Source organism: Scaptodrosophila lebanonensis, unplaced genomic scaffold (genome assembly GCF_003285725.1).
Source record: "Scaptodrosophila lebanonensis strain 11010-0011.00,11010-0021.00 unplaced genomic scaffold, SlebRS2 tig00001418-arrow-arrow-pilon, whole genome shotgun sequence".
Classification (NCBI taxonomy): domain Eukaryota; kingdom Metazoa; phylum Arthropoda; class Insecta; order Diptera; family Drosophilidae; genus Scaptodrosophila; species Scaptodrosophila lebanonensis.
Genome location: NW_022060744.1, coordinates 1,319,915 through 1,347,619, shown reverse-complemented (window position 1 = coordinate 1,347,619; position 27,705 = coordinate 1,319,915). Strand labels below are relative to the sequence as shown.

Here is a 27,705-nt window from a genome sequence, read left to right as displayed (position 1 = left end):
ATAAAGGGTACATTTTTGTGTAAAGTTCAAAAGAACTACAAATTTTATGGAGTCATCTCGAAAGAACGCGATGGAAATATCTAAGAATTCTGAAAGGACGCTTTTCCATGTACATTTTTGTGAAATCATATCAAAGGAAGGGGATTTTCGTGGTAGATTTTTGTGAAAGAAGGTTGAACTTTTTTCTTAGAATTTCAAAACGCTGATCAATTTCTGCGATGTTATGTCGAATGAAACCGATTTTTATTAAGAGATCGGAGTGTTAAAAGGTTCACTGATTTCTGTGACATTATCGCAATTCTCATGGTGAGTTAAAAAGATCATAAATGGCTCTGATATCAACTCGAATAAAGCAATGGAGAATTTGAAGTGCTAAGAAGATTTAGATTTATGTTATCTCCAAAGCGGATTTTTATAGAAAGTTGGAAATATTAAAAGCTTTATCATATCATACCGATTTCAATGAAGTCACCTTCAAAGAAAGATGATATAAAAGATGATCGATTGTTTTTCGTAACTAAACCAAAGCGGATTTTTATAGAAAGTTGGAAATGTTAAAAGCGTTATCATATCATACCGATTTTTGTGAAATCACCTTCGAAGAAAGATGATTTTGATTCTGAAAAATTTAAAAGATGATCGATTGTTTTTGTAACTAAACGTATACAGTTGCTTCAATTACCATCCAAATATAGTGAATATTTTTTGTGTTTAGTTAGAAACCATCAGAATTCTTTAGAAAATATTTATAACATATTTCTTTTGATTCTATTTCCGCTTTCATTATAAAGCAATTGCACCCTGAAATGCATCCACTCTATTTTCTGGTGGGCTTGAAATATTTATTTTAAAAATAAAAACTACACATTTTAGCAAAAACAAAATAATGTAATTCTTTATTTCAGAATTCTTTTGAAATGTTGCAAAAGTTTTGGGGGGAAAATCACATAGAAAAAATATACCGTTTGCTTCGCTTCTGTTTCCGCTTCCACTTCCGCTTCTGTTTTAAACAATTAACATACTCCACTTGTGTTTGCGCGAAGAGAAAACAAAAATTAAATCACATCGGTTTTGTTTTATTTAACAATTTTTCCATTTTCTGTTGCCTTATGTATGTGTGTGTGTGTGTTTGTGTGTATGTGTTTGTGGGTAACTTCTAGTGTTTGATGCATTCATTTTTAATTTGAAAAACAACATTTTCTCAAGCAATTTATTTGTGGCACACACATTGTTTGGCAACCTCGCTTCTTTTCTTTCTTCTTCCCGCACTCTCTCTCTTTTCAGGCATAAATTTCTTTATAAATTGTGTAAAGCAACGTTCCAAAATACAATAGATGTATGTAAAACAGTTTTGTGGTTTTGTTTTCGAGTGTAAATTAACAGGAGGTTGGTTTTCTTGTTGTTTTTTCGTTTTTGTTTTTGTTTTTTATTTTGGGGTGTGCTGGAGGGCTCGGCTCTTAAGGCTGGGTAGAAAAAATAGAATACATATACATTTGTTTACGAAACGAAAAGGTTATTTTAAAAATTAAAATCAAAAACCAACACAACAACAACTAGTGGCTGTTGGTTGTTGTTCGCTTCTTCCTGCAATTTCAACGGCTCTCTCTGTTCGCTTCGCCACCAATTGGCCGCCGGTTTGACCGGTTCGGCAAATGGCCAACACACAGCTACGATGCTCCCTTCGTCCCTTCGACGGCCGCTGGACATTTTCGAAATGCATTTGTGCCCCCGCATCCGAGCATCGAAAATTGCAGCTCCAGCTCAACAGCAGCTCACGAAAACGGATAGTGTTTCAGTTCCTGTCCTGTTCCTGTTTACTATTCTCCCGGCATGCATATAAGATCGATAGGTTCTTAATCGGCTGCTGTTGCTGCCGCTGCATCATCTTGTTGGCTGGCTGGCTATGTTTTGTATTCCATTTGTGTCTCACTGACTGCTGAGCGACAACGGTGGATGGATGGCTGTTCCAACTATATTTCCATCTACAGATCGATCGCCATTCCATCTTCACCTTGAGAGTGTGGCTGGCGCACACCTTATTTCTTTCATACACTTTATTTGTATATATATTGCAGTCGTCAAGTTGATGTTTCCCGCTCTTATCCTCTTCTCCTTATCATCCTCATTGTTGTTGCTTTCTATACATGTATTTGTTTGTTGCTCCTGTTGCTGCTGACTTCTTAAAGTTGCGTTCATATTCAATGTTTCGTTTGTGTGTGTTGTTGGTTTGTTGTTGTTTGTTGTGGTTTTTCTATCTTTCTTGCGTTCTTTCTTGTTCTTGTTTTCAAAAATGTTTGCATGTTGTGTGCCGCGCCGCCTCAGCCTTTTCAATAGGGTTGTGAAAACGGGTTCAAGCTGCGCTCGCCGGTCTAAAAAGCAATTCAAAAAGATTTTAATAAATTGTCAAGCGAGTAGAACGTGAAAGTCGAGCCTGCCCGACTCTTGAATACAAAAATTCTGATTATTGTAAGTCATTATACAAATTTATGGTTTTAACAATCTTGCGGATAAATATGGTATGGTGTGTATTGCCCTTATGGCTCAAAAGTTCTCGAGGTTCATACAGTCGCACACGAGAGCGGACGGGTGGATAAACGGAGAAACCGTTCTATATCGATGGGTTTGCTGATCATATAAATACTAAATTAACTAAAATATCTCCATAAGCAAAAGTTACAGAGTAACTTTTGCAACAAATAAATGAATACCAAATTAAGTTATGACGTCTTCACAAACAAACAACTAGTCCTGCTAGGAGTGGTTTCTGCCCCGATCGTCCCTATGGCAGCTATATAAAATAATTAGACTGGTTTTTATTAATATACTTGTTATGGCCCCAGCATTTATAATTGAAGAGTTCATAGAGTGGGGCAAAGGGACAAATGAACAAACGGACATTCGTCTACATCGATTCGTCTCGTTGAAGATGTACAACGACTATCTAGGCTTTTTACATACACTAGGCGTTTCGAATTCCTAGTAGACGACTACGTGTCGGGTGTGTAGAGCGCATAAAATAGTACTTACGACATTGAATGCAACATCCTGCGAGAGTAGGCCATCCATTTGCGATATTTGACCAAAGTCCTGCGACAATTCAGGCTGCTGCGACAATACAAAGCCGCTCGGCTGTGTCATCTGCAGGGACAGGGAGCCGGGCTGTTGACTGAAAGGAGCAGCGCTGACACTGGCGTTCGTATTAGCGTTCGAGTTGGTGTTTGTGTTGGCCGATGAGGAAGCAGCATTGGCGTTGCTGCGGGCGCTCGACTTCGACGATTTGCTGTTCTTCTTGTTGGTCGAGGAGGCAGTAATGCTGCCAGCGCCCACTAGGGCTGGTCCAAAGCCCGGCTGCTGATGCATGGCACGATTCTGCTTGGCAGCCATTATCGCCTGCTGATGCTGATTATAGAAACGAGGCGGCAAATTGCTCATATTCATGAACATGCCGACGGGCACGGGCATGTTGGTCATGGCGGCGGCGCTATGCTCGTTGGATATGTAACCGATGGAGTCGTGATGCAAATGGCCAGCGGTCCAGTTGCCACTGTTGGAGCCGCCAGCTGGAGAGTAGTTGTTGTTGCCGCCGCCGTTGCCGCTATAACCGGAGCCATAAGAGCCATAACCGCCGCCACTATTAGTGCCCGCTGAGGCACCATAACTTAAATTGGAGGTGCCATAAGGAGCGCCATAGGGAGTGCCGTTGTTAAGGCCATGTCCAGGGCCGGAGAGTGCGGCGCCGCCGCCACTATTAAAACGGCTGTAGCCGCTGCTGCGCTCATAGACGGAGCCCGGCACCATAACTTCCTTGGCATCGGCCACCATTGTAGACATGAAGTGGGCGCCAATATTCATGGTGTTGATCAGCTTTTTCGGCTTCTGGAAGTGTATGAGCGACTCCTTTAGATTGTTGAGCGATCCCTCTACCAGCACTTTACGGTCCTTGTAAAAGTTGAGCAAATGGTTCCACAACTGCTGCTTCGACAGGACCTTCGGGTTGCCCACAATAATGATGCCGTACTTGGCACGTGTCAGCGCGACATTGAGACGGCGCGGATCATTGAGAAAGCCGATACCTTGGCGTTCATTAGAGCGCACGCAGGACATAATGATGATGTCCTTCTCGCGTCCCTGAAATGCGTCCACACTCGCTATCTCGATCTCCTGGTATAGCCGCGAATGCAGACTGCCCTGATACTGCATATATTGGACAAGATAGGCGCGTTGGCCCTCGTATGGCGTTATGATGCCGATCTGTTCAGGCTTGATGCCGGCCTTGAGGAACCGTGTCGTTATCTTCTCAACATTGGCGGCCTCGGTGCGATTGAGGAAGGAGGTGCCTGAGCCGGCGATCTCCTCCTGCCCCTGGGTCACCAAAAAGAACATCGGACGCTCCGGCTGCGGCCACGGAAAGTCCAACTTTAGTCGTCGATCCTCGGCACAGACGCCGTTTTGCAACGAGCCCTCGTAGAAAAAGTTGGATGGGAACTGCGACAGCTCCGGGTGCATGCGATATTGCACCTCCAGTCGAAAGGGACGTATGCCGAGCACCACCAGTCGTTCAAACAGACTCTGCGAGAGACCAGCCCGTGCCGCCTTCTTGCACATAACCACCGGTCCCAGCTGGCAGTGGTCGCCAACTAATATGAGTTGTTTGGCGCCCAGAACGACGGGCACCATACACTCTGGCTCGGTGGACTGCATGGACTCATCAATAAGAATCGATGTGAACTTGATGCGGGACAGACGCATATCTCCAGCACCCACACAGGTGCAGCAAATGACGTCGGCCGCTTCGAGAAGTTGGTTCTCGGTGCCGCGCTTCAGCGAACGATATCTCTTCTCATCCGCTGAGCTAAGCTCGCCAGTTTCGTCCTTCAGCTGCTGCAGTTTTTTCAGCTCCGAGTTGGTTTCCATGTTACGGATCTGGTTATGCAGCGCCAAAAAGCTGACGGGACTGTCTATGGCCTCACGGCTCTTGGCACAGACACGCACCACCTTCAGATTGGTGCGATGGATCTTCTCGGTTAGTTGATCGACGGCCGTGTTGCTGGGCGCACACACCAGAACTGTGCCGCCGTGTTGCTTCACTAGCTGGTAGACAATGGTGGCCGAGGTGACGGTCTTGCCGGTGCCGGGCGGGCCCTGAATGAGGCTCAATGGCCGCTGCAGCGCATGCTTCACCGCATATACCTGCGAGCGATTCAGATCGGGCAAATGCGGCGCACTATACATCTTCGGTTGGGGGCCCCGGAAGAGCACCTCGTCGGTGCCATCGGTACGGCCGTGGCCGAGAAGACGCGAGTATATGTAATTCGACACCGAATTCCTGTCAATGGCGAAGCGATGGAGGGCGCGCGTCATCCGATCAAAGGAGGTGCACTTCCAGATGAAGTCGACGGTGAAATTGCTCGTGCATTTGACGGGCGCATTCGAGGATGTCTTCAGCTCGAGACCCACGTCGTCGCCAAAGTTATCGGGCACCTTAATCACATGTCCGATCTCGCTCCATGGATTGTAGAGTTCGCCCACATAGCGCAGACGCAGCTCATCACCGTGCATCAGCTTCATGTCCGAGTCTGTCTTGGCCAGCGTGAAGTAGGCGATGGTCTTCTTGTTGAGACCCACATCCCAGCGCACCTCAATGTTGTCCTGCGTTGCCGACTCCTTCAACTTCTTGTCGTACTCGGCCTCGAGCCGGACGAGCGGCCCAAACGTTTTCTCATACTGATAGCCATCCTCGTATCGCAGCAATACCTGCGCCGGTTCGGAATCAATGCCCGGCTTCTCCAGATCCTGGAATGTCGCTTCGATGTTGTCTTTCCATAGCTCCTCCAGCTTGTTGATTTGCGCCGCAGATATCTGACGCGCTCGCAGCTGTCCCTGCTCGCTGGGCTGCTTAACCAGCCAGGGTAGGAAGCAGCGATCGGCAATCAGAGGCTTCCACTGGTCCTGATCCCAGTTCATGTCTTTGAGCGAGTTTTGAGCGGCGCACGGCTGCCGGCACAACAGCACCACCACAGAGTCCGCCTTCGCCGGTATGAAGCCCAACACAAAAACGTTGCGGACACCACACGAATAGCATTCCAGTATGGTTTCGCCCAGCGGTCCGTCACCATGTAGTGTGACCTCACGATGCTTGGCACGCACCAGATGGTTGATGATATGCGAGCCAGAGGTGCTGCCGCGTCCATTGCAGAACCACTTCTTGCAATTATTGCACATCACCACCGTGGCCGGATCGTGTATGCCACAGTATTTGCAGGCATGCGGTGGCAGCTCCTTAACAAACGACGAGCCAGCATCCTCGTCCTCCTCTTCGAACTGCAGATCGGCTAGATCGTTGGTGATGGAAACCAGTCGAGGATGTATATCGTTTGCATTGCTGCTCACAGCTGTGCTGCGACGCGTCTGCAACAGATTTTCGAAAATAATCTACCAATCAGGTTTATTAAAAGGCAGACGACTTACCTGCACCTCCAGTTGCTCGCTCTGTGTCTGGCTTTGCGGCGTGGACGGCATGGTAAAGTCACGAAAATCATATTGTGTTGGCTGCGTGTCCGCTCCACGCAGCAGTTCGCTGTCATCCATATCCAGGAAGGAGAGCGCCGAGCTCGGCGCGTACGTGTCAACGCTCATGACGTTGCGGGTGAAGTATTTTGGAACCCACAACTACAATTACAATGACGACGACGACGACAGTAGCGAATGCAAGCCAAGACTGGCAATGCAACTGATGCGATATTTTTCGCAATATACGTCTCGTTTGCTGCTCTAGTGTGTGTCTATGTATTTATGTATATATATGTGTGTGTTTGTGTGTAGTGTGTGTTGTTTGCTGTTAGATGTGTGTTGTGCGATCGTGGCTGAGTGACTTCTTCTGCTACGTTCACGTTCCCCACTCCAAGTGTAGTTCTTGTTGTTGTTGGTGGCTGCCCTTTGCTGACAAAAACGTTCGACGCAACGCTCACAGTTTTAATCCAATGGACGTCTGCACAACTCGTGCGTTAACTGCAACCTCAAATAGTTGCCACTAAATACAAAATAATATCAGCGCGCAAGCAAAAAGTGTTTTGCGCGTGAAATAACTTCCGTCAGAATATTCGGTTGCGTTCAGCTGTCGAATGAATGGCCACTTACCAAAGTCCGTGCCGCGATTTGCGACCATCGGTTGAATTTGTCACGAACGAACTATAGAAATAAATGTTATTTTCTGTTTTTTACGTCGTTTGCTGTGATTTCTTCCGACATTAACAATTTGGCATAAAAACACAGTAAATTGTAATCGACATTTGACGTTGAACGTAGCCCAGTCGACGGAAATATGCGCGTAAACTAAGCATCGATACCCCAATGTAAATATGTATATTAGTGTTGTTTCAGTGTTGCAAACCGCCACAATAAAACAATAAACGTCATATCTATATTCAAAGGCGGTCGAACGACTACTACTCATCGAATTAAACAACCATTTCGATTCTTTATGCACATGCAAATATGATTATATTAAGCAAATTGCTGTTTATTTTTTTATACTCTGTTCCCAAGGGGTAAAAGGGAATACTGTTTTAATGTGAATGTGTGCAGCGGGCATACCTTACAAAGTATATGTGTATGTACATACATACATATGTATGTAAGTATATTATTTTATACATACATACATATGTATGTAAGTATATTTTTGATCAGGATGACAAGACGTTTGTACGCCTGCCCATTACCTTTCCCCCCACCCCCTTTAAAAAATTTCGCAATCTGAAGTCGACACATTCATTATTATGGCGTACTATTTCGCCCTAAAATGGAACTGCGTTGGATTTGTTGAGTTTTTTCTGTTGATCATATGCATAAATGATTATCGTGCATTATTTAAACATTTTAATTTATTGGGTCCCCACCACCAACCCATTGGGAAAAGCTGCTTACAAACTTGACACTAACATATGTACATATGTGGAATAGTTCATTACATTTAAAAATATATGCTGAAAAACATGTTATATCCATTCTTGTTTTATTAAAAAAAAAAAATGAATGAATGGTTTGTAAATATATATTTATTTATTATTTATTATCCATTCTACTTTTAGTGCTTCGTTGCAGAAACCAGGATGCATCGACGAGTGACACTTAAAGGCAGGACCACCATGTATGTGCAAGAAAGTGTTGTTTCGTCAGAAATGTAGGACAGGATCGTTACATTCGTCCGTTCGTTGTGACGTCACAAATGTAAGTGCTCCTTTATTCAAACAGAAAAACATAGACATTTTTCAAAGTTTTGTATAAAATGGTGAAAATTTTATTGTATGTACTTATCAATATATTTCGTGTTTCTGCTACATTCAATAGCTAAGAATTAGTAGCAAATACATACATATGTATATTTGATAAGTATTTTAATCATTTTAATAGTTATTTATTTAATTTTAACTTAAAGCCGCAGACTTCAGATATTTAATTAATTATATGTATTTATTTTATGCGTTTTCCATTCAAATTAATTTTCAAATGCGTGGAAAACTCTACAAAAAATACATTTTTTTCATTTAATAAATTTTTTCCGTATTTCCGTAAATAATAAGGCAGAAAAAATCACTTAATACGTTCCATAATTTTTTGCTTAGGCACTCCTTTAAGTACGGCTAGCTTTGTAGTATTTGTTTTAAACTCAGTCTACGAATAATATTATGAATACTAGCCCTATAGAAAGCATGCCAGAATTAAATTCCGTTAGCTTAGTTGGCTACGTTTCTACACTTTCTTGGTCACTTCTTAGTCTTTTAAAGCACGGATAGTTTAAAACAAACACGATTTTCTTGATTGCTTAGCGCGTGGTTTGAGTTTTGGCCAACAATTAAGACTAACAGAATGGCGTAATAAACACGCAAACCTGCTTTATTGCTGGCATTTGATAATTGCACGTTTTATCCTTTTGCTCCCAGAAAATGCCGTGGAACTCATAAATTGTTGTCTAACTAGAATCATTTCTTTTAGCTTTTTTTTTTTTTTTTTTTGAAAGGGGCGTGCCAATTAGACCTGTTCCGAATTCCGAATTCGAATAAATTTCGTGACATCGAAATTACGAAATTAATTCATCCAATTTATTTATAGTTTTTATGTGGGATAAAAAATTCTAAATATAACAATGCTTAAGCAAAAGAAAAAAAAATTAAAACGTTTAAGACCGAAAAGTCGGGAATCCGAAATAGCGAATTACTTTTGATACTAGTTGGGCAAGTATAAGCGTTGTAAGCCGAAAACCGCAAAAATGTATAAATTAATCTGAAAATTGCGAATTCCTTTTGAATTTAAGCAGTCAAAGAGAATACGAAGAGGAATGATTTCATTAAAATCAAAAAGGGGGACGGTCCTGAAAAACACAGAAAACCGTTTCAAAAACAGCTGCGCCGACTCACGGAAACTGAATACGTGATTCACAGGCGTAAAGCGCGTGCGTTACGGTTATCGTTGCTATTGTATGTGTGTGTGTGTTTTAATATTTGCATTGCTGACACACATTTGTTTTTGCAATGACCTTTTCATGCTGCCATTGACAGTGGGGAAGGCACACACTCAGACAAACACACACACACATACTATACACAGATGGAGGTCCATAAATTTTTAAAACAGTGTAAATGCTTTTAAAAATTTCCAGCCTAATATAATTGGACTGTGACGATAAATAAATAACTGAATCGACAGCGAAACAGTTGGACACGTTCACACCACAACTCCTGTCAAGGACATTTGAAGAATAGGTGCCCCTGCACATACATTCATACATACAAACACACGTGTGTACACAAATACACGTGCAGTTGTGTGTTTGAAAAAGGTGTGTGCATGTTAAAGTCCACAAAAGCGCAATATGTACGTACATGTGTACTTACCCCGCAGTAATGGGCGTCAGCACGACGTTTTCCCTAGTGAACTTTCTCTAATCAGTTCACTTTGAAGATATAGCTCAGTCGTTCATCGTTCATTTACTTTCTATAGTTAGTTCATCCGTTAAAGTCAATTATTTGATTTACTTCAACAAAAGCGAACTTATTTTAGAAAAAACAAAACAACATACACCTTTTCGACGCAGCATAATTACTTGTAATACTTTCAAACTATAGCCTCATTGATGTATAGCTTCCAGTAGACATTGTCTTGATTCTGGTGTGATTTTTTTCCCATTCCAAAGCGTTCTTACACTCTTTTTGCTAGCAATCCTGCGTTTTTATGTTATACGCCAATAAAGCCGGAAAGTATCAATGAAATCAGGTGATTGTACCATAATTTGGGGGCAATTCCAAGGTTAGAACTTTAGCAAATAAAACTTTAACTGCGAGCGACGAGAGATTGATCGACGTTTAATACTGATTTTCCAACTCGATGAAAAAAAAACTATTTTCTTTCCTTGTCTTTATTTTGTTGTTTACCTAATTTTTTAAAATTTCCCAGCTCTAACTGTGCATTTGAGTTTTGCTTTTACTGCTGATATTGAAATGCTTTTCTGCGCTCTCAGAACAGAAAGAGCAACATGATTGCATGATGTTTTTGTAATTCGACGATCGTAGCCAGCGTTCCTTTCGAAACAAACTGCAACTAGTGAATTTTTCAGTACTACAGGGGAGCAATATATACGTACATGCGTACCTACCTTTTATGTATGTACGTAGGTGTGTATGTACGAGTATTTGGCTACACACCGGGCTCAGATTTACGCTCATTGGTCGGGCGGGCGGCACAGATAACGGCAATACGACATAGAGGCAATGCAAAGGGAAAACCAAAGCCGAAAGCTTCGTACAACACAGTCGTAGTCGTTGTCGTTGTTGGTGCTTCAGTTGTTGGCATCGTCGTCGATGGCAGCAGCGTCGCGCCAAAAGCTTTGTACACAGTTTTAATTCAATGTCGTTTCGCATTGCGCTTTCAGCAATTCGCCGCTTCAGTTCAAGTTATTATTCAGTTACAATCGAAGTTTGAACCTGCACGGTCGCGGGTGTGTGTGTGAGTGGGCTGCGCTGCTCTGCTCTGCTACTGCTGCCGCCGCTACCACCACTGCTGCTGCGGTTCAAAACAACAAATGTCTTCTTATGTTATTTGTTGTTGCGTGTTGTAGTACAATTTTTTTTGCATTTTGTTAATTTTTTTACACACAAAATAATGAATATATAAATTTACCTACATACATATACAAGTGTATATGTGCATATATATATACGCATATGCAAGTGTGAGTGAGTTGTTGTGCGGCCTATTGTTGCTATTGTTGTTGTTGTGTGAAGTTTTTGTGAATGACGCGCCGCTAGTTGTTGCTGTTTTGGCACTCACTGTAAGTACGCAGCATACTCTGCTTTTGTTTTCTTTTAATACGCCTTACCAATTGCCCACAAAAAAACATACATACATACATACTCGTATTATGTACATACTCTTACATATATATGTATGTATTTATGTGTACATATGCATGTATGTATTTATTTACGAGTGTGGCTTAAACGGTGCCCTTTTGCCGCACAAACAACAATGCCGCTTAGTAAGTGTAATTAACCATTAACGATTTGTAACGCACACAAACATAAGTATGTACTTATATACATACATACATACATACATATGCATGTATGTAAGTATGAGTTTTTACATACATATGTACATGTTGGTTTGTCAGCCCAAATCGACTGTGGTGGCCGTCCAAGCTGAGCTCTGAAATATACAAATTTCAAAAGCTACTCTCAAATAACAAACAAACACACACATACTCGTACATACATATGTAGACACATGCTGGCAACAACGAAAACAGCGACAGTAAGCAAAAGAAGAGAGAAAAAAACAGAATGGCAGCATAATAATTGCAGTAACAGAAACTACAAAGTAATACTGGAGAGTGAGATTCGAAACATCTAAACAAAAAGCTTTAAGCCGGCCTCTTAAGTGAAACGAAACATATGTACATACATAAGTCGATTAAAGTGGTTTGTTTTATGTTTCTAATATTTTATAAAATCGACAGACCATGCTGATTTACATGTTAATTCTATTTAGTATATACTTAACCTTAGATGGTAAAACCAAAAGGTAAAAAGGCCATATTAGGTTTGGGCCACGCATGTAACAGGCAGGAGAAAACATCTCGGCCCCATAAAGTATATAAATTCTTAATCAGCATGACGAGACAAATCGATCTAGACATGTTCATCTATTCGCCTGTCTGGATAGGTTAAAAGTTATTTCTCTGTCGGGCTTGTTGGACTGTAGGATTCCCTCTTGTTTTCAATGATGTCTGGTAGTGGCACAAAGGTCTTGACTTTGTCGTTCTATGCATAAAGGTTGAACCTGGAACCGCAAGTGTAAAAAGGTCAAGCAGTTCAGTGCAAATATATGGGGAGGCGTGGCAGACCCTTGGTATGAGAATACTAGTCGGACTTCAGAGAATCTGAACACCAAGGTTAGGTTATTTCAGAGATATTTGCGTTCATACAGACAGATAATTTTTTATTTATTTTTTTTTTGGGTACAGGATATTCAAGAGTTATGTCGGCCGACTCTACCATCTTGGTGGAAATTACGACGATGCTATAAAATGATTTAAATGTCAAAGGTTCTCCACATGCATAGTATAGTGCATTCAAAATGAATTAAGAACAATATATTACATTGTCACCTAAAAGCTAATAAAAGCATCAGTTTTTTTTGAGCAACGACAACTATTTCCGGTTTCGAAACGCATATGCTTTTATCTGTTGAGCTTGTTTGTCCGCTGCTTTCGCATGATGACATTACTCATACGCAGCGTTACACAGCAGCTGCCTAAAAGCCAGTTGTTTCCCTATTTCTTCGACTAGGTCTATACAGTTATATTATTCGCGAAAACAGGCAAAAAACTAGAAAAGCTTCTGATAAAAAGAAATGTTTAAAACAAATCTGTTTTTTGTGTATTTTTAACCAATTGCTAAAGCACAAGCCCGCATTATTGACCATAACACTACATAGAAACATAGAAAAAAGTGTTACATCGTGATGTAAAATTGAGTACAAGGCTAACTATTCTAACTAGGTATTTTGCGATAAGCCCTATGGCTTTAGTCCGCATTGTTCGGACCTGTTTGTGGTTCAACGCTGCAGATAATCCCCAAATCTGAAAACCTTATCTGCAGGCCGGCTTTCATATACTGGACTGCTTTTGTCGGAAGTTGGAGACTATGGTCTTAATGTGTGGCTTAAATGTCAGTCTACTGTCTAGCGTGATGATTCAGAATTTTTGCTTGTGGTTCAGACATTCTTGCACTTAGCCGGGTTCAAAAGAATGTTCCAACTGCAAGCCGAACTCTCAAGCACTAGCCCATCAGTATAAACGTAATCGCAGGGCGCCCTGACCTGCTTCTGCAATCGAGCAGTGCAGTGCTTTTTCCACTTTATACTCTGCATCTGAAAGGTTGTAGAGTATATTATGTTTGTGCAGACCCCACAATGTTCTTATATATTTTCTTGATCAGCATAGCAAGACAAATCGATTTAGCGTTTATTTTTTACTGATCTCAGCCACTATAAGAGCAAGAGACACCAAATGTTGCAAACCGATGCCCTACAAGTTTGCATTTGTTCAAATGTTGGACTCTCCCCCCTTCCCGCTATGCCCAAGCAACCGAGATTCGAAATACAACAAGTTTTCAGCAGTTTGTCATTTCAAAATTTACGCACGCACTCTATATGTATGTATCTACGATCGTGAAAAGTATTCGTGTCTCTCCCCAGCTATCTGCCACTATCTGAGTTACCTTAATTAAAAGCAATCACATCTAATGGTTGCTGTCGCATCCTTATCTCTTGTTCCGAGAGTGTTTGCCAAACACAAACAACTATGGGGAATATGGAATGTGGAGGCAGTACATGGGTACTGAACACATCATTTTGCTTAGTCATTCAAACGAGAACGAAAGCATAGAAGAATGGTATCATAATATTGAAAGTTGAAAGGGTTATCCAAAAAACAACGATGTTACAACACCATCACTGTGGTTAATTAGCAACGAAGAGAAAAGTAATGAGGTATGGCTGCTGCGATAGTTGCGCTTAGTTTATATCAATAGCTACTACCCCACTAAAGTGTTATCTATATGTATTGCATTTGATGACTACTTTTACGTAGAATGTTGTTCTGAAATTCGAGCAACTTAACTTAACTTATGGTTAAGTAACAAAAATATATCTTCTCCCTTCTAATTGCATTTAAGAAAAGCATTTGTTTTTCTTTCCATAGAAATGCTTCACTCCCAAGACACATGCCCCATGAGCCCAATTAAAGATCATCTTTCCATATCCAAAATCCTTTCTTTAAGCTGGTACGACTACTAAGAGCGTTTCAAATAAATTTGTTTCTAGAACGGGCCAACTATTTATTAAGCATAGCTTTAATAAATGATTTTTTCTCGTAAAATCCCAAATTACAGGGTATTCAGTGGTTGGTCTGTTTTGCAGTTTGAACAACAGGCGTTACTGGCGAAGCGCTTGCTGTCCGCTTTAGGTCCGATTTAGTTGTTGATGCAGACTTGTGGTAATTCGAGGCTGCTCTGCTGTCGATGCTGTTTTTTCTCAGTGAAATCTTTCATGCTTGGATGGATTTTGAAGAACACAAAATACTGTAGCAATGCTGTTAATTTTATCCCCTCCTCAATGATTAATCTTGGCATGTTCCTATTCAAGTGACGAGTTCGTCTTGGGCTTTACATTTTTGAAAACTTTGTTATAAATATCTCCAACATATAAATGGAATGGAATGTGCCACACACAGGTGCATTTCAATTGGTGGGCGAATATATGAATATGTAGATATAGTACATATATGTATAGTATATGTGTGCTCGAACGAGAACTCACCTGTGGGGCCAAGTGTTAATTATAAGTGAATCAGTGAGCGCGTCGTCACCTTCATAAGTTCACAATTAGTCGCTGAATTGGTGATTAATCAGATGCAATTGCGACACAATCTTTGCCACATCAGGTTGACATTTGCGCTGATTACCATAATACTCTCAAATACTATATATACGAGTATGTGAGTACTCCTAACATATTTTCGAGCATCGCAATAATAATACAAATCTGTTCAGTTCACGGCGAGTACAGAGTTGAATTTCGTTGTGAGAAGCTCAGATACAGATACAGATACCGGTTCAGTCACGCCCACGAAAGCTTAGCGCAGCTGGCATGTTTGAAGACAGAATAGGGCTTGAAATTTGAATTCAGAAATTGTGTCTTCCGTTGCCAGTTTCTAGTTGTCTTGAGGAATAAATGACTTTACTGGCTCTTAGTTTTGCGACGATTGCGACGGGAAAGCCCCAAAAAGTTAGGCCCCGAAAAATATTTCAAAAATCTACGAATGCAGTATGTTTTGTAATTTATTCAATTCCATGTTATTCGGATGAAAAATGCACTTTTTTGTATCCAAAAGTATTTTCCAAACCCGTTTCTTCTTCAAACCTAACCCGTATTTGGTGTAACCTTTGAATTATTTTTCAAAAAGGCTTCACTTCAAACACAATTTCAATGAAACGTGTTGAGCTACGGTCGCACAAGCAAATAGTTTGCACACAAATTTATCGTTTTTCACTAGTGGGCTTTCGCAAAGCCCGTTTCCAATAGCAAAACATTATTTTTTGAAGTTTTTAATTCCAGTTATAATAAAAATAGCATACTTGTAAGATTCGAAAAATTTGCGTGCCAATTATTTGCCTGTCGGAGCATAGCTTTAGCTTTACAGTTTTGTTTTAGAGAAAGTACAACTTATTTTAGAACAGACTATGTTATAAGAACCAAATGAAAGCACATTTCCGAATCCGATTCAATTTTTCCGTAAAAGATTTCGCTGCATATCCCGATTCCTTCAAAGTAGGAAATCTGTTCCTAATTCCTATAGATGTGCAAATATTTATTAATAAGAAATTCCCTTGTTTTGTGAACGCCGGATCTCAAGCACAGGATATAACAGATTATTGCTACAAAGGTCTTATTCAAATTATAATAAAAGAGCGGAAGGACCAAATTGTTCAAAAAAAAAAAAAAAATAGCAAAATACCAAAGAAACGTTCAATTTTTTTATTTCTTTTAATGATGTGTGTGAATTCTGTCTGTAACCCAAATATCACGCGAGCATAAATCAATAAATCAGCCGCAAGTTTCCTGAAAGATGCATGGCAACTGCCCCCAAAAGTATGCTCCGATAACTTTGGATTAGTATTTCCGTAAAGAGATTTATTTTAATTTTAAAACTTTAAGTATACTGGTTTTATTTCCAATAACTTAAATTAAACTTATAGAAAAATACAAATACAGCTTAAACTAGGAGTTTAGTCTTAGCGTAAGGAGAAGATCGTTGCGCTTGGTATCAGCCCACCTTTGTGTATTTAAGCAGTACGCTCTCAAATATATTTGTAGAGCGGTTTCGACATCTAAGATAAGAGATAAGTTATAAATGCCCTCTTAGTTCTAAACAGCGAATCAAACAAATTTACTTTTGAATTTGGGGCAGTTGCAATATTTTACTAAACACACATTTTATACTTCTTAGAAATGGATGAAAATTAGGACTCGCCCGGTCACTCACCCTCTCTCTTGAAACCTTCAAGCCCAAGCAGTAATTGTAACCACTAGCACCAGGACTACAAGTACTCTAACATTTTCTGTTGTATGTTGTCCATCGACTTACACATCAGTCCGCCGTACATGCTCTACATTTCCCTTTGTAAGTACGAGTACTGCAATTTCTAAATAAACTTTGTTGCAAACGTATTCGCAGCTCGCGCAAAAGTTTGTTCATTTCAAATGCCAATAAAGGATGCTATTGGGTGACAACCAAGGCGCTTCTTTGCTTTATTTGCGTGTTTCGATATAGGATAGTCTATCCTAGTAAATTGTCATCTTAATGAACAGAGAGAGGGTTTCTAAACATCCACACTATCTCTCCAGCTTTTGTCGGAACCAACCGCTGGACCATGGTTGTGTGCTTAAAGGTCAGAGTCCTGTCTATTAAGGCAGCAAGGTATTCGTGGGATGTCGCTGGTCTTGTTGCAAATGCAACAAATTAAACAGGAATAATAATAATTTATGTTTTGCTTTGGGATTATTGCTGCTGATTATTTTGTTAACTTGATTCCGCGTTTGAAGTATGATTGATGGGTGCAGTGGGTTGAGGTTATGCGGCGTCGCTGAACATAAGCGTTTGTCTGTTTATCCTGCCAATCGAATTGGCGGCCTCCAGTCCATGCCAGTCAGTGTCAGAGACAAATTGCTCGTCCCCGACACGATTGTCTGCTCTGCACTTGGCCCCCAATGGAGTCGCGGCCAACGAAAACGAAACGAAAGTTCGAACGACAACAACAAAAACAACAAAAACAACAACAACAGCTACAGTAAAAAAAAGCATAGAAAGGTGAAAAATCGAATACCTGCCCGCCACGACATTGTTGAAGACCATTCACGCAATTACACACACAACCAAAATGCTTGCACGGCACAGTTCGAGCATCAGCTGATTGCATGTTAAGCATAAACACATACACACACACTCACACACGCACATACATACAAATATGTACATACATATATATATATATATATATATATATATATATATTGCCTGTCGGAGCATAGCTTTAGCTTTACAGTTACATACCGGCCAGCGGTATGTGTTTCCCTAATGGCCAGCGCGGCTAATTGGTTTGCTGTTTGCTGACCAACTGACCAGCAGAGTGACAGATGGACAGACTGACAGACTGACTGACTGACTGAATGACCGACTGACTGACTCACTCATCCACTCACTGGCTCACTGAGGCTTTGTTATTGGCATTGACCTAAAGTTAGAAGTGGCAACGAAAATGTATTAACGAGCAAGCAGTATAATGGCGGTTTAGTTACCGTTTTCCGATGCGAATAACAAATACCCTGCACACATTATTAAATATTTCATTCAGCATTTTCATTCCATTTATTATGATTCTCCGCAATTAGGCCATGCCCCCGTATTACCGCGGTAATCGCAGCACATTTCATGTTTGATTTCGGGGATTTCGACAAGCCGCGCATTATATAGAATGTGCGAGTGCCGATGAAAAAAGTCTAATAGTTTTCCGAAACTCAGACATCGTCATGAATTGGATTAGTGGGTTATCGAAGTAATCGGCGGTCGATTTAATTCAAAATGCGATTTGTCGGTCCCATTTTGAATCAAGTTATAGAAATCACAAATCATTTTTCAACAAACGCGATTCCCAACGGACACTGATAGACTCGTAAATTGGGGCGCTATATACTTTGAGTGGAGTTACAATTTGTATATGGCTTGCATATCATATTTTTCATTGGGCCTCGTTTAAAACCCAAATAATTCCTTTATACTTGAAGTGCTGATAATCAGCCCTGTTTCCGTTTTCACTTCTCGTTTACCTCATAAATCAGTTTTTATACGCTATACATCAAATGTACAAGAGCATATTAGGTTTGCGGGAGGCGAAAAATGTAAGAGGCAGAACGATGCGTGGCAGACCCCTGAAAGTATATTATATATTCTTTATCATCATGATAAGACGATTCGATCTATGTCTGTCCGTCTGTCTGTCCGTCCGTCCGTATGAGCACCCGGACCTCACAGACTATAAGAGGTAGAGACACCAAATTTTGCACAAAGATGCCTTATGTGTGTACGCTGTGCAAGTTTGTTTTACTTTTTTGATTTCCCCCACTTCCCCCCTATGGGGGGTTTTCCGTAACACAGTTCGTATAATCGCTTATATGTCGGAGATTATAAGACGTAGGGACATCAAAGCACCCGGCTTAAGCTTCCCTACTTGTTCGATTCTGTACCGGAAAGGTGCACGAGTATATTGGCCTTTTGCAAAGAGAAAACTATAAAAGGAAGAAGGAGGCGTGGCAGACTCCACAAAACTTCTAATTTTGTACACAAATTTCTTATAGGTGTACGCAATACAACTGCATTTCAAATATTGCTCCTTCCTCCACACCCCAACTATTAGTGACTTTCTATAGCTCCCGTAATTCTTGGATTTTCTGCTTAGCTTAAATGTGACAATTACTTCCACTTAGTGCTTAATTTTCGTGAAAGTTATAGCCATAAATGTTATCTTCGCCCAAGGACTTCTTTTCGTTTGTATTTTTCTTTTTTCAATTTTGTTTATTTTTAAAATTTATATAATTATTATACAGAGTATCACAACATCGAGGCACCCGTCTTAGCTTTTCCACTTGTTCTGGCTTTGACATTAAAAAATTACAAAATTGCAGCATCAGTTATTTGAGATTTATGGATGAATTGAATGTCCTGAATTGAAATCCCCAAGCATAGCATAGGCGGCAGCACAATCGTAGTGGGAGTTCCAAAAGTAAGCTTCATTTAGTTTTGTGCCGTTTTATTTTCATGCAATGGGTGGTTATTGTTGTGGAAACGTTCTGAAATGGAAAGAGAATGGCATAAAAAAATTGCTTGTCTATTATTTTTTAATAATAAAAGTTTCCCTAATTATGAATTTTGTGTAGAATTGAAAATTGAAGAGCTTAGCGACAGTAAGTTTAGAAGGTCCTGACGAAATGGACAACGTTGTCAGTGACATTCTTGGACAGTACATCAACGATGCTACCCAAAAAAAAAGAAAAAAAGAAAAAAAAAATTATATATATATATATATATATATATATATATACATATATATATATGTATATATATATATACATATATATATATATATATATATATATATATATATATATATATATACATATATATATATATATATATATATATATATCTATATATATATATATATATATATATATATATATATATATATATATATATATAATATATATAATATATATATGTGTATATTAATTAGGGGCACGTTTGATTGTCATGTGCAACGATTCACAATCGTTGATTGTACAAGAGGGATGTGCTTACAATGAGACGTAAGCCCATAAACCATAAACTACCATTAAGCCGAACGATAACCGAACGCAAGCTACAAAGTGTAATTACCGCGGAGCTATTATCCATAATTTTGCTTTCAAGACCGCATCGTTTTGAGTTGAAGATACAAACACTTGTGCTAAAGCTTGGAGGTTAGCTCCTTGAATAATGCACATGGGAATTCCTTGATATGACACAATTAACCAAACAGTATGGCAATTTATTGAAACTATTTGTAACTCCAATAATGATATTTCGGATGTATCCATAAATATGTCATTACTTTCGTTGCCTACATATGTACGACACGTACACTTGAGCATTAGGAAAGGAAAGTACACCTATTTTCGTCACATTTCGGGCGCTATATGTCGATTAGACCGCAGCACTAAGTAGGCTCATTATAAATGCAAATCCAAGGCCATGTAGTCTCGATTTAATACCCTCCTGTGTGTGTAATTGGGGACCCACTTAGCCTACATTCCTACCTCCATTTTAATGCCGGATTTTTGAAACTCTTTGGCGCCAACCCATAACCCATACAGGCCTACCAATATGTGTTATAATGTTTACATTTGCCGCTTAGCTGTGCCGCCATTCTAGCTTTTAGTCCCTCTCCTTGTGTTTGCTTCTCTTTTTTGCTACTGTGGTTTCGTGTGGCACGTAAAGGCCTTTTCTTTTGCCGTAAACGGGTGTTGCATACACTTCCCAATAGGGAGGAAAGGGTTCCACATAATCTCTATTTGAGACTTTCACAGCCTTAGCACTATATATTCTTGATCAGTAAGTATAACAAAACGAGTCCCGTTCGTCTGCCTGTATGAACTCCAGTATTTTCGAAAATGTAGGAGCTAGAGTAAAACATCATACAAGCTACAACATATCAACATGCAATGCTCGTAAAACAACGAATTGATTGGTTGATAAAAAGTAGAGCGAATGCTCCTAGGCCTCACGTCATATATTCTCGGTAGGAAAACGCAAAACAAGCATTAGGATTTAAATAAATTCTGCTTTACAGAAGCCAAGTCATTTATTAACCTTGCAGTTAGCTTCCTTATCATACAGCCTGGAGAAGCTAACACTGCCTCAATTTTAAATCACTGAGTTGCTCTTCACAGCCATTTAAAAGCGGGACAATTGGATTTTAATCCTTCAAGCCTTTTATGATTTAGGCAGTCAAGAACTTGCGTAATTCTCTAAAGCCTCATATGACTCCATATGTCCATATATGACCCTTAAGACACTTGCCACAAGCTCTGGAGCACGCTTTGAGTTTCTCAGCGATACACCTTTCGCTAAAGACGTTTTGTTTTGTATATGTTTATAAAATACAACCCACATACCCATTCCGAATGGGTTAGTACTTTTGGAGTTTTTAATAAGTTTTTCGTTTTGTAATTTTTGTTTTCCGTGTGCCGACTGCCTCATTTAACGACCAAATAAATAATTGATGGGCGAGCATAGGTTTCTTATTCATACATTGTTATATACTTAGGTATATGGGCATGGATGGCTAAGTGAAACGTCACATTGCGTTGAAAATGTTTTAGTTTTATTTTTTGTGCCATCTGCCATGCCAACAAGTTGTTTGTTACACCCATCAGGAGGACCTGAAGGCCAACAATGAAATCCAAGCAATGTCAGTCGGGCCAAGTGGGCTAATAAAGGTTCAGTGCTGCTCATATATTTATATTTGTATCATTAATGGCACGCACGAAAGGAAAGGACACGCCTATGCTTCTCTTCTGATGCGAACGAACATTCTAATGCTACAATATTTATTATTTTATGAAATATAAATAAATTCTCAGACTGGGGCAACAAATAAAATAGTTGGAGCAGCGAACAAAAGCGGGTCAGCTTAAATAAAAATATTCGGTGAAGTAAGAGCCAATACATTATTAATTTAGTGACTGAAAGACCGTTTCGTAAACTGATTCAGTAGATAATGAGCTTTGGGTGGGAAGTTCAATCCAATGGGTGAAAACTGTGAGCAAACTCCTTTCAGTTTACACACATTATAATAAAGGTTGTTCTTTTTTGTTTCATACACAGCATATTTTGGAAAAATTCAACACAGAAGTGGGTGATAATTGTACACAAACTTTTCACTTTTGTTATTATTATTATTTTTCGAAATTTTCTAATTAAATAAAGAACTTTGGTTAACAAATTTAACCCACAAGTGGGGGAACATTTTAAGTAAATTTCTTTTTACTTTACGCACACTATTATTATTATTTGTTTATACACTGATTCATCAGATAGAGAGCTGCCTTTATAGGATAAGTTAAGTTGAATTCAAAGTTAACTAATTTTGTTACGAAGCTACTTAAGATCTACAATATTTTTTACGATCTACATTAACGTTGTCTCTAGTTCTCTATTTCTCTTTAAATGTGATTTAAGATTATACATATTTCCTTCTCATATTCTTGAGTGGACTGTAGTATTTTCTATTGGTTGTTTCTCGCATCAATTCTTACATCCTGCTCAGTGTTGTTTATGAATTTTCTCCAGAGAAGGAAGGTGTTGTACACTTTCTTACTTATCAATACTTATTTGATAGCAACCTTGTTTATTTGTAATGGAGAACTCTACTCTAGACAATTACCTTTCTACTCGTGCCTTCATTTTGTATAACAAACACGTCCCTGTATACTTATAATGTCATGCCATACTATATATTGTGTATAGAGGCATATGCTTGTATGTATCGACCATTCGAACAGTTGTAAAGAGTTCGCAAAGTATTATAATTATCTCTGCAATTACATATAATTGTCCATCGCTAAGTGCTCTTCCTTGTTCCGAACTATCCGTTTAGCGTGAGTAAATTTATATGTACGCGTATAAATAGATTAGAGATATCGACACATTCAATTCTTTCGTTTTGCATATTCGTTAAATAATCTCTCGACTGACATTTAAATGGCAACGGGCGATCGGGAATTTCTGGCACAACACCATTACTTCAAAAAGCCAAATCCCAACTAGAGTGTAATTAATGCTGATGTCGTCTGAGTTCATTACCCAAGAAAATTGGTTAGCGGGGAGTTACATATTGATCCATTATTTGCTACGGGGGCGCTTTTATTCGAATGTGTCCGATTCATTTGGCTATAATGGTTACAACTGCGTGCACATTTTATTGACTCCAGTCTTTCAAACTTTAAATAGGAATATGTCTTAGTGCTCATTAGCCATGGCTAGATATTTTTCGTCCACATACATATATACTTGTACATACCTATACTTGTATGTGTACAAATATGCTTATAGGTTTGTCTATATAGACGAAGTGGTACGCGGCGACAAAGGCCAACATTGTTTGACTTTTTCGGTGGCTCCCATGCTGCTAAAATTGTGCTGTAGGGAAGAGGGGTAGGAGAGAGGTGTGTGGAAAAATTCGCTAAAAAGCTTTCTATTCGTTCTTTGTTCGATTGGTTTCTGTATTCGGCGTACTTCCAAGCGATGTTATATTTGGTGGTTAGTCGAATTTCGAAACCACTTATCCAATCAACTGTAAGTAGTCCCAGAGAATATTTGCTTATTTACGAGAAGATAATTCTGAATCTAAAGATCTCAAAATAATTGGTTTAAGTAAACCCAAGAAGCCCAAAAATTAAGCCCACCAATTTTCTTCCGTCTTGGCTAATAATATTCTTAAACGAAAGTTTTAAACGCAATCACACTCCCATATGCTATATGCTGTCTATATGCTGGTTGTTGATTTCTTTTATGCGACAAAAACATTAGAAAGTAATGTGTAGCAACAAAATTTCTGTTATTTTCAAAACTAATTTCGAATAAACCCTCTCAAGCTAAATAAAATTGAAATCTTTGAAGAGGAAGAGCTTTAGAGATGACCAAAATATTTCTTATCCCTAAAAACTGAAATACTAAAATTGTTAGGATTGGGATTTGAATATATAAGTTTTATAGTCTTTTAAAAAATATTCGTACGCACTTCTCCTTCAGATATCTAAGAATTATTTGGTTTCGGAATGTTCATCAAATTTTTAAATACAATTCCTGATTGTAAATTGCAGTAGATTTTGTAAAATTTACATTGAAGTCATGAACATGTGTGGAAGTGAAGTACTGAGCAAGTCAAAGTTCGTTTTACTAGAGACAAGCGTAGTTCAACCTCCAGAAATCCCCACAATATGTGAATAATCAGGTAATCATTTCAGAGGTATTTTTTAATTTTTTTCCAACGCCATAAAATTTGCTTCGTAAAAATTCGCAGCACAGTTGTTGTTGTTGCGGTTGCCGCTTTTGTCAGTTAATTAAATGTTAAGGTGGCAACAGGTTGTCATTGGAAAAAAGCAAATAGTGGCGTACAAGTGTTTCCGATAAATATATAGCTTTTTGAGTGGGAAATTGTGTTAAATCAGTGCGTAGATAAAAAGGGGAAAGATTGCAAGAAACATAGACATCGTTGAAGAATCAATGCAGAAGAATCAATACTTCAAATATTATTTTTGCAATATTTTAGATGAATTGGTACTTTAAATACCAAACACCGTCGAAGAATCAATACAGAAGAATCAATACTTCAAACAATATCTTTGTCAATACCATGGTCGCTATCTGTAAGAGAAATCTACACTTCAAAGATTGTTTATAAAATATGTACTCGTATATTGTAGATATACTTTGGAGCTCTCAAAGTAACTAGTATATATAACATATGTGACATGAAGCTTTATCGGATTCTCAATATCTTCAAGAATATCAGTAATTCCAGAACTGTTAACGTAACTTTTGGTCTTTGCCTTTATAATATTCGCTCCCCTTTTAAACGATCTTGTCTTGGAATATCTACTGGACGATCTGAACCATTAATAACGAGAATCAATCTCTTTCCTCTCTAAAAGTATATCTTTTCTCTGAATCTTACTACGTACCATTTTTGCAATCTTTGAGAAGTAAAATGGATTCTTTTAGAACCATTTTTAGAAATCTTTTTAGAGATAATTAAGCCCTGATTTAATAATGCAAGTCACGCAGCTCTCTGACACCGACTATGAATATGCATATATGTATTTATATAAAAGGATATACGCACGCCCCTTAGGGGAAGGTGAGCAGAGTATGGGGTCTGGAAAACCCAACTAGCGTGTGACAATTAGCGGATGTCCCAATAAAAGTTTTAACAGCTCATCTAAGCACTTAAAAGTTGATTAAGAAAAAGTTCCACCTCGAGGTTGATGTAAGCGTGTGTGTGGAAACGAGAACACCTGTCCGATACACTATAGTCTATATATGTATGTATATTTGTATGAGTATATATCCAGCGGAGAAAGCGTGTCCTTTAACAACAGGTGCGCTGTTTGCCATCAAACCAACGCGAACATTTCTCCTCGAATATTCTAGAACTGTTAAATTATTCGCGTAGGGTTTTCGGCTACCCAATGACTTTTCAATCACAAATATCAGTATGTATATGTACATATAAATTTGTATAATATACAAGTATGTATATTCGTATAAGTGTGTATCTATAAGCTATCTATTAATGTTTAATCTCTCTGTGAAAGCTTAACAGAAATTCGAAATTTGAATGCTAATGCCGATGACTTTCCATTATTGTGTTTTCAGCTGACGGCGCGGAACGGCAAGCTGCGATGCTCTTTAAAAAATAAGGACCCCAACAGCAAGGACACGTAATCACAAAGCTCCGCTATGCAGCGAAATAGTTAAAGCTAACCAGGAATCTCAGTCCTGAGAACTCAGATACAATATGCACCAGCTATGTAGCTGTGGACCTACAGATTCTACAGATGAGTGCAGTTAGTTTTTCAAATATATACAAATATAACTACATAAATACTACGATGTCGGCATATTTGTACCGCACATATCTATGCACATGCCAGTACTTTATATTCTGCTGAACCTGAAGCAACAATTGGCGCTCTTCAAATACCAATTAGAGTGTGATTATTATTCGGAGCCGGTCGTCTCATGTCATAATGGGCACAAAAACTCAACCACAATTGGCCAAAGGTGTGTATTTAAATGAAATTCAATTAAATATTATCGTAATCTTGTGACCCATTCATCGTCTGCGGTCAGACTTGTAAATAATTTGCACGCACACTCGTCCAATTTGATGAGTGGATTATGAAAAGTAATCCGTAATTAAGTTTCTCGCCCCACAAAAGTGTTTTTAGTGCCTTTCGTTAAAGTAACACTTTAATAAGAAATTCCAAAAACTTAGTGGTTTATTTTTTAAAGTATGTTTATTAATTTTTTCCGTGCTGGATATACCATCAAAAAATACCACTGATTGACAAAATACCCCACTGAACAAAGTTTCAGGTTAGAACTAAGGTTCTCTCCTTTTGAGACGGGTGGTTAGTAAGGGCATCTGGAAGGCATCTGACCAGCCTGCTGCGGTGCGCTTTTAATCGGTCACTTACCGACTGTGTGTGTTGATTAATCTGAAGCTCTATAGTCCCCAGATTTAGATCACCGCTTACGTATCAGCCGTATCCATTTATAATCTGTGGGGTTTTGTTCTGCACCCTTCTGCAAGCAATCCACCCCTTTTTCAATGCAGTGGCTATCTAGTCCTGCCAGCTAGTAGCCAGTCAAGCTTAGCCGGTTTTAATATGAGACTTGAAAGTGACCATCCGGTCGAGTAGAAGCCCAGGTACTGGTCGTCTTACGAACGTGGCAGATAGAGATTTCCCTTCGTAATACTCACATCCTTCGCTGCGACAATGTTGATGATGATCGATACATGCTACCGGTTATCCAATAGAGTTGTCGAATTTCGACTATTTGTATCGGTGATCGATAGGTGACATCGGTTACCGATTACTGTTATCGGCGGGGCCGGCGATGCTTCCTCCCTCTTGTACATAACCAATTAACTCTAATAAAGATGACCGTCTTTTTTGGTTTCATATACCCAAACGATAAAATGGTGTACTAGTTAGGTGTATGTATGTTACATACAGAAGGAAGCGTGGCAGACTCCACAAAGTATTTACATACATAATATTATTGATCAGGGTGACATATGAGTCGACAAAGCGAAGTCCGTCTGTCCGTATATTCATATCTATGAGCCCAAGGATTTCCACAAGTACAAGAGCTAGAATAAACAGACTTGGTATGTATTCAGGTTCCCCTAAGACAGATCAAGTTATTAGTGATTTTTTTTAGCTCCCGTAATTCATGGAATTTTTACCTACAATTTTGACAATTACATACTTTTAGTGCTTATCATGATAAGTCACATTTAAATGAGGTTATAGCCATAATAATAATGACATGAAAAATTCAAGAGTTTACTATTAGATTTGCGGGAGCTGAAAAATGTAACACGCAGATAGATGCGTGGTAGACCCCACAAAGTATGTACAAGTATGTACATATGTATGTATATGTATTCTTGATCAGCATGACAAGAAGAGTCGGTCTAGCTGGATATCAGAGACAAAAATGCCTTATGTGAATATGCAGCAAATTAGTATTTCGGAAATTTGCATAACTTTCGTATATCTTGGAATTTTTAACTCAAATTAGTTAAATACCTCTCTCATTATGATAGGCGGATTTAATAGCAAGTTATTGCCATATGTATAATCACTGCCAGCAGCTGTTGTTGTTATTGCTGCTTTGCACAGGCACACGAGATGCACACTTAAACACGCATGGACACGCATAATTATTCAACATACTTATATGTACATACAACAATA

At 39.1% G+C, this 27,705-nt stretch overlaps 2 protein-coding genes across 2 annotated transcripts in view; one reads left to right on the top strand and one right to left on the bottom strand.

The window, feature by feature from the left end:
• Positions 1-867: 867 nt before the first annotated feature.
• LOC115633307 (regulator of nonsense transcripts 1 homolog) lies at positions 868-7,275 on the bottom strand. The gene is made up of 4 exons (XM_030530730.1): positions 7,138-7,275; positions 6,469-7,030; positions 3,028-6,408; positions 868-2,369 (listed from the first exon to the last, which is right to left on the bottom strand). The coding sequence occupies exons 2-4, from the start codon at positions 6,634-6,636 to the stop codon at positions 2,328-2,330; spliced, it is 3,591 nt and encodes a 1,196-aa protein (XP_030386590.1). The 5' UTR covers positions 6,637-7,030; positions 7,138-7,275; the 3' UTR covers positions 868-2,327.
• Positions 7,276-11,217: 3,942 nt separating this feature from the next.
• LOC115633304 (phospholipid-transporting ATPase ID) overlaps positions 11,218-27,705 on the top strand; it is a 35,083-nt gene continuing 18,595 nt past the window's right edge. Inside the window, exons 1-2 of the mRNA XM_030530723.1 lie at positions 11,218-11,326; positions 25,592-25,999. Coding sequence (XP_030386583.1) covers positions 25,966-25,999 — 34 coding nt within the window. The 5' untranslated portion in view covers positions 11,218-11,326; positions 25,592-25,965. The remainder of the gene's footprint in view (positions 11,327-25,591; positions 26,000-27,705) is intronic.

Excerpts from the sequence above, each read along its gene's own strand:
- LOC115633307 (XM_030530730.1), bottom strand. The coding sequence starts at position 6,636 with ATGAGCGTTGACACGTACGCGCCGAGCTCGGCGCTCTCCTTCCTGGAT. Across the intron at positions 6,409-6,468 it reads GCGAGCAACTGGAGGTGCAG|ACGCGTCGCAGCACAGCTGT; the intron begins GTAAGTCGTCTG and ends AATCTGTTGCAG. Across the intron at positions 2,370-3,027 it reads AGGATGTTGCATTCAATGTC|ACCGGCGAGCGCAGCTTGAA; the intron begins GTAAGTACTATT and ends ATTGCTTTTTAG.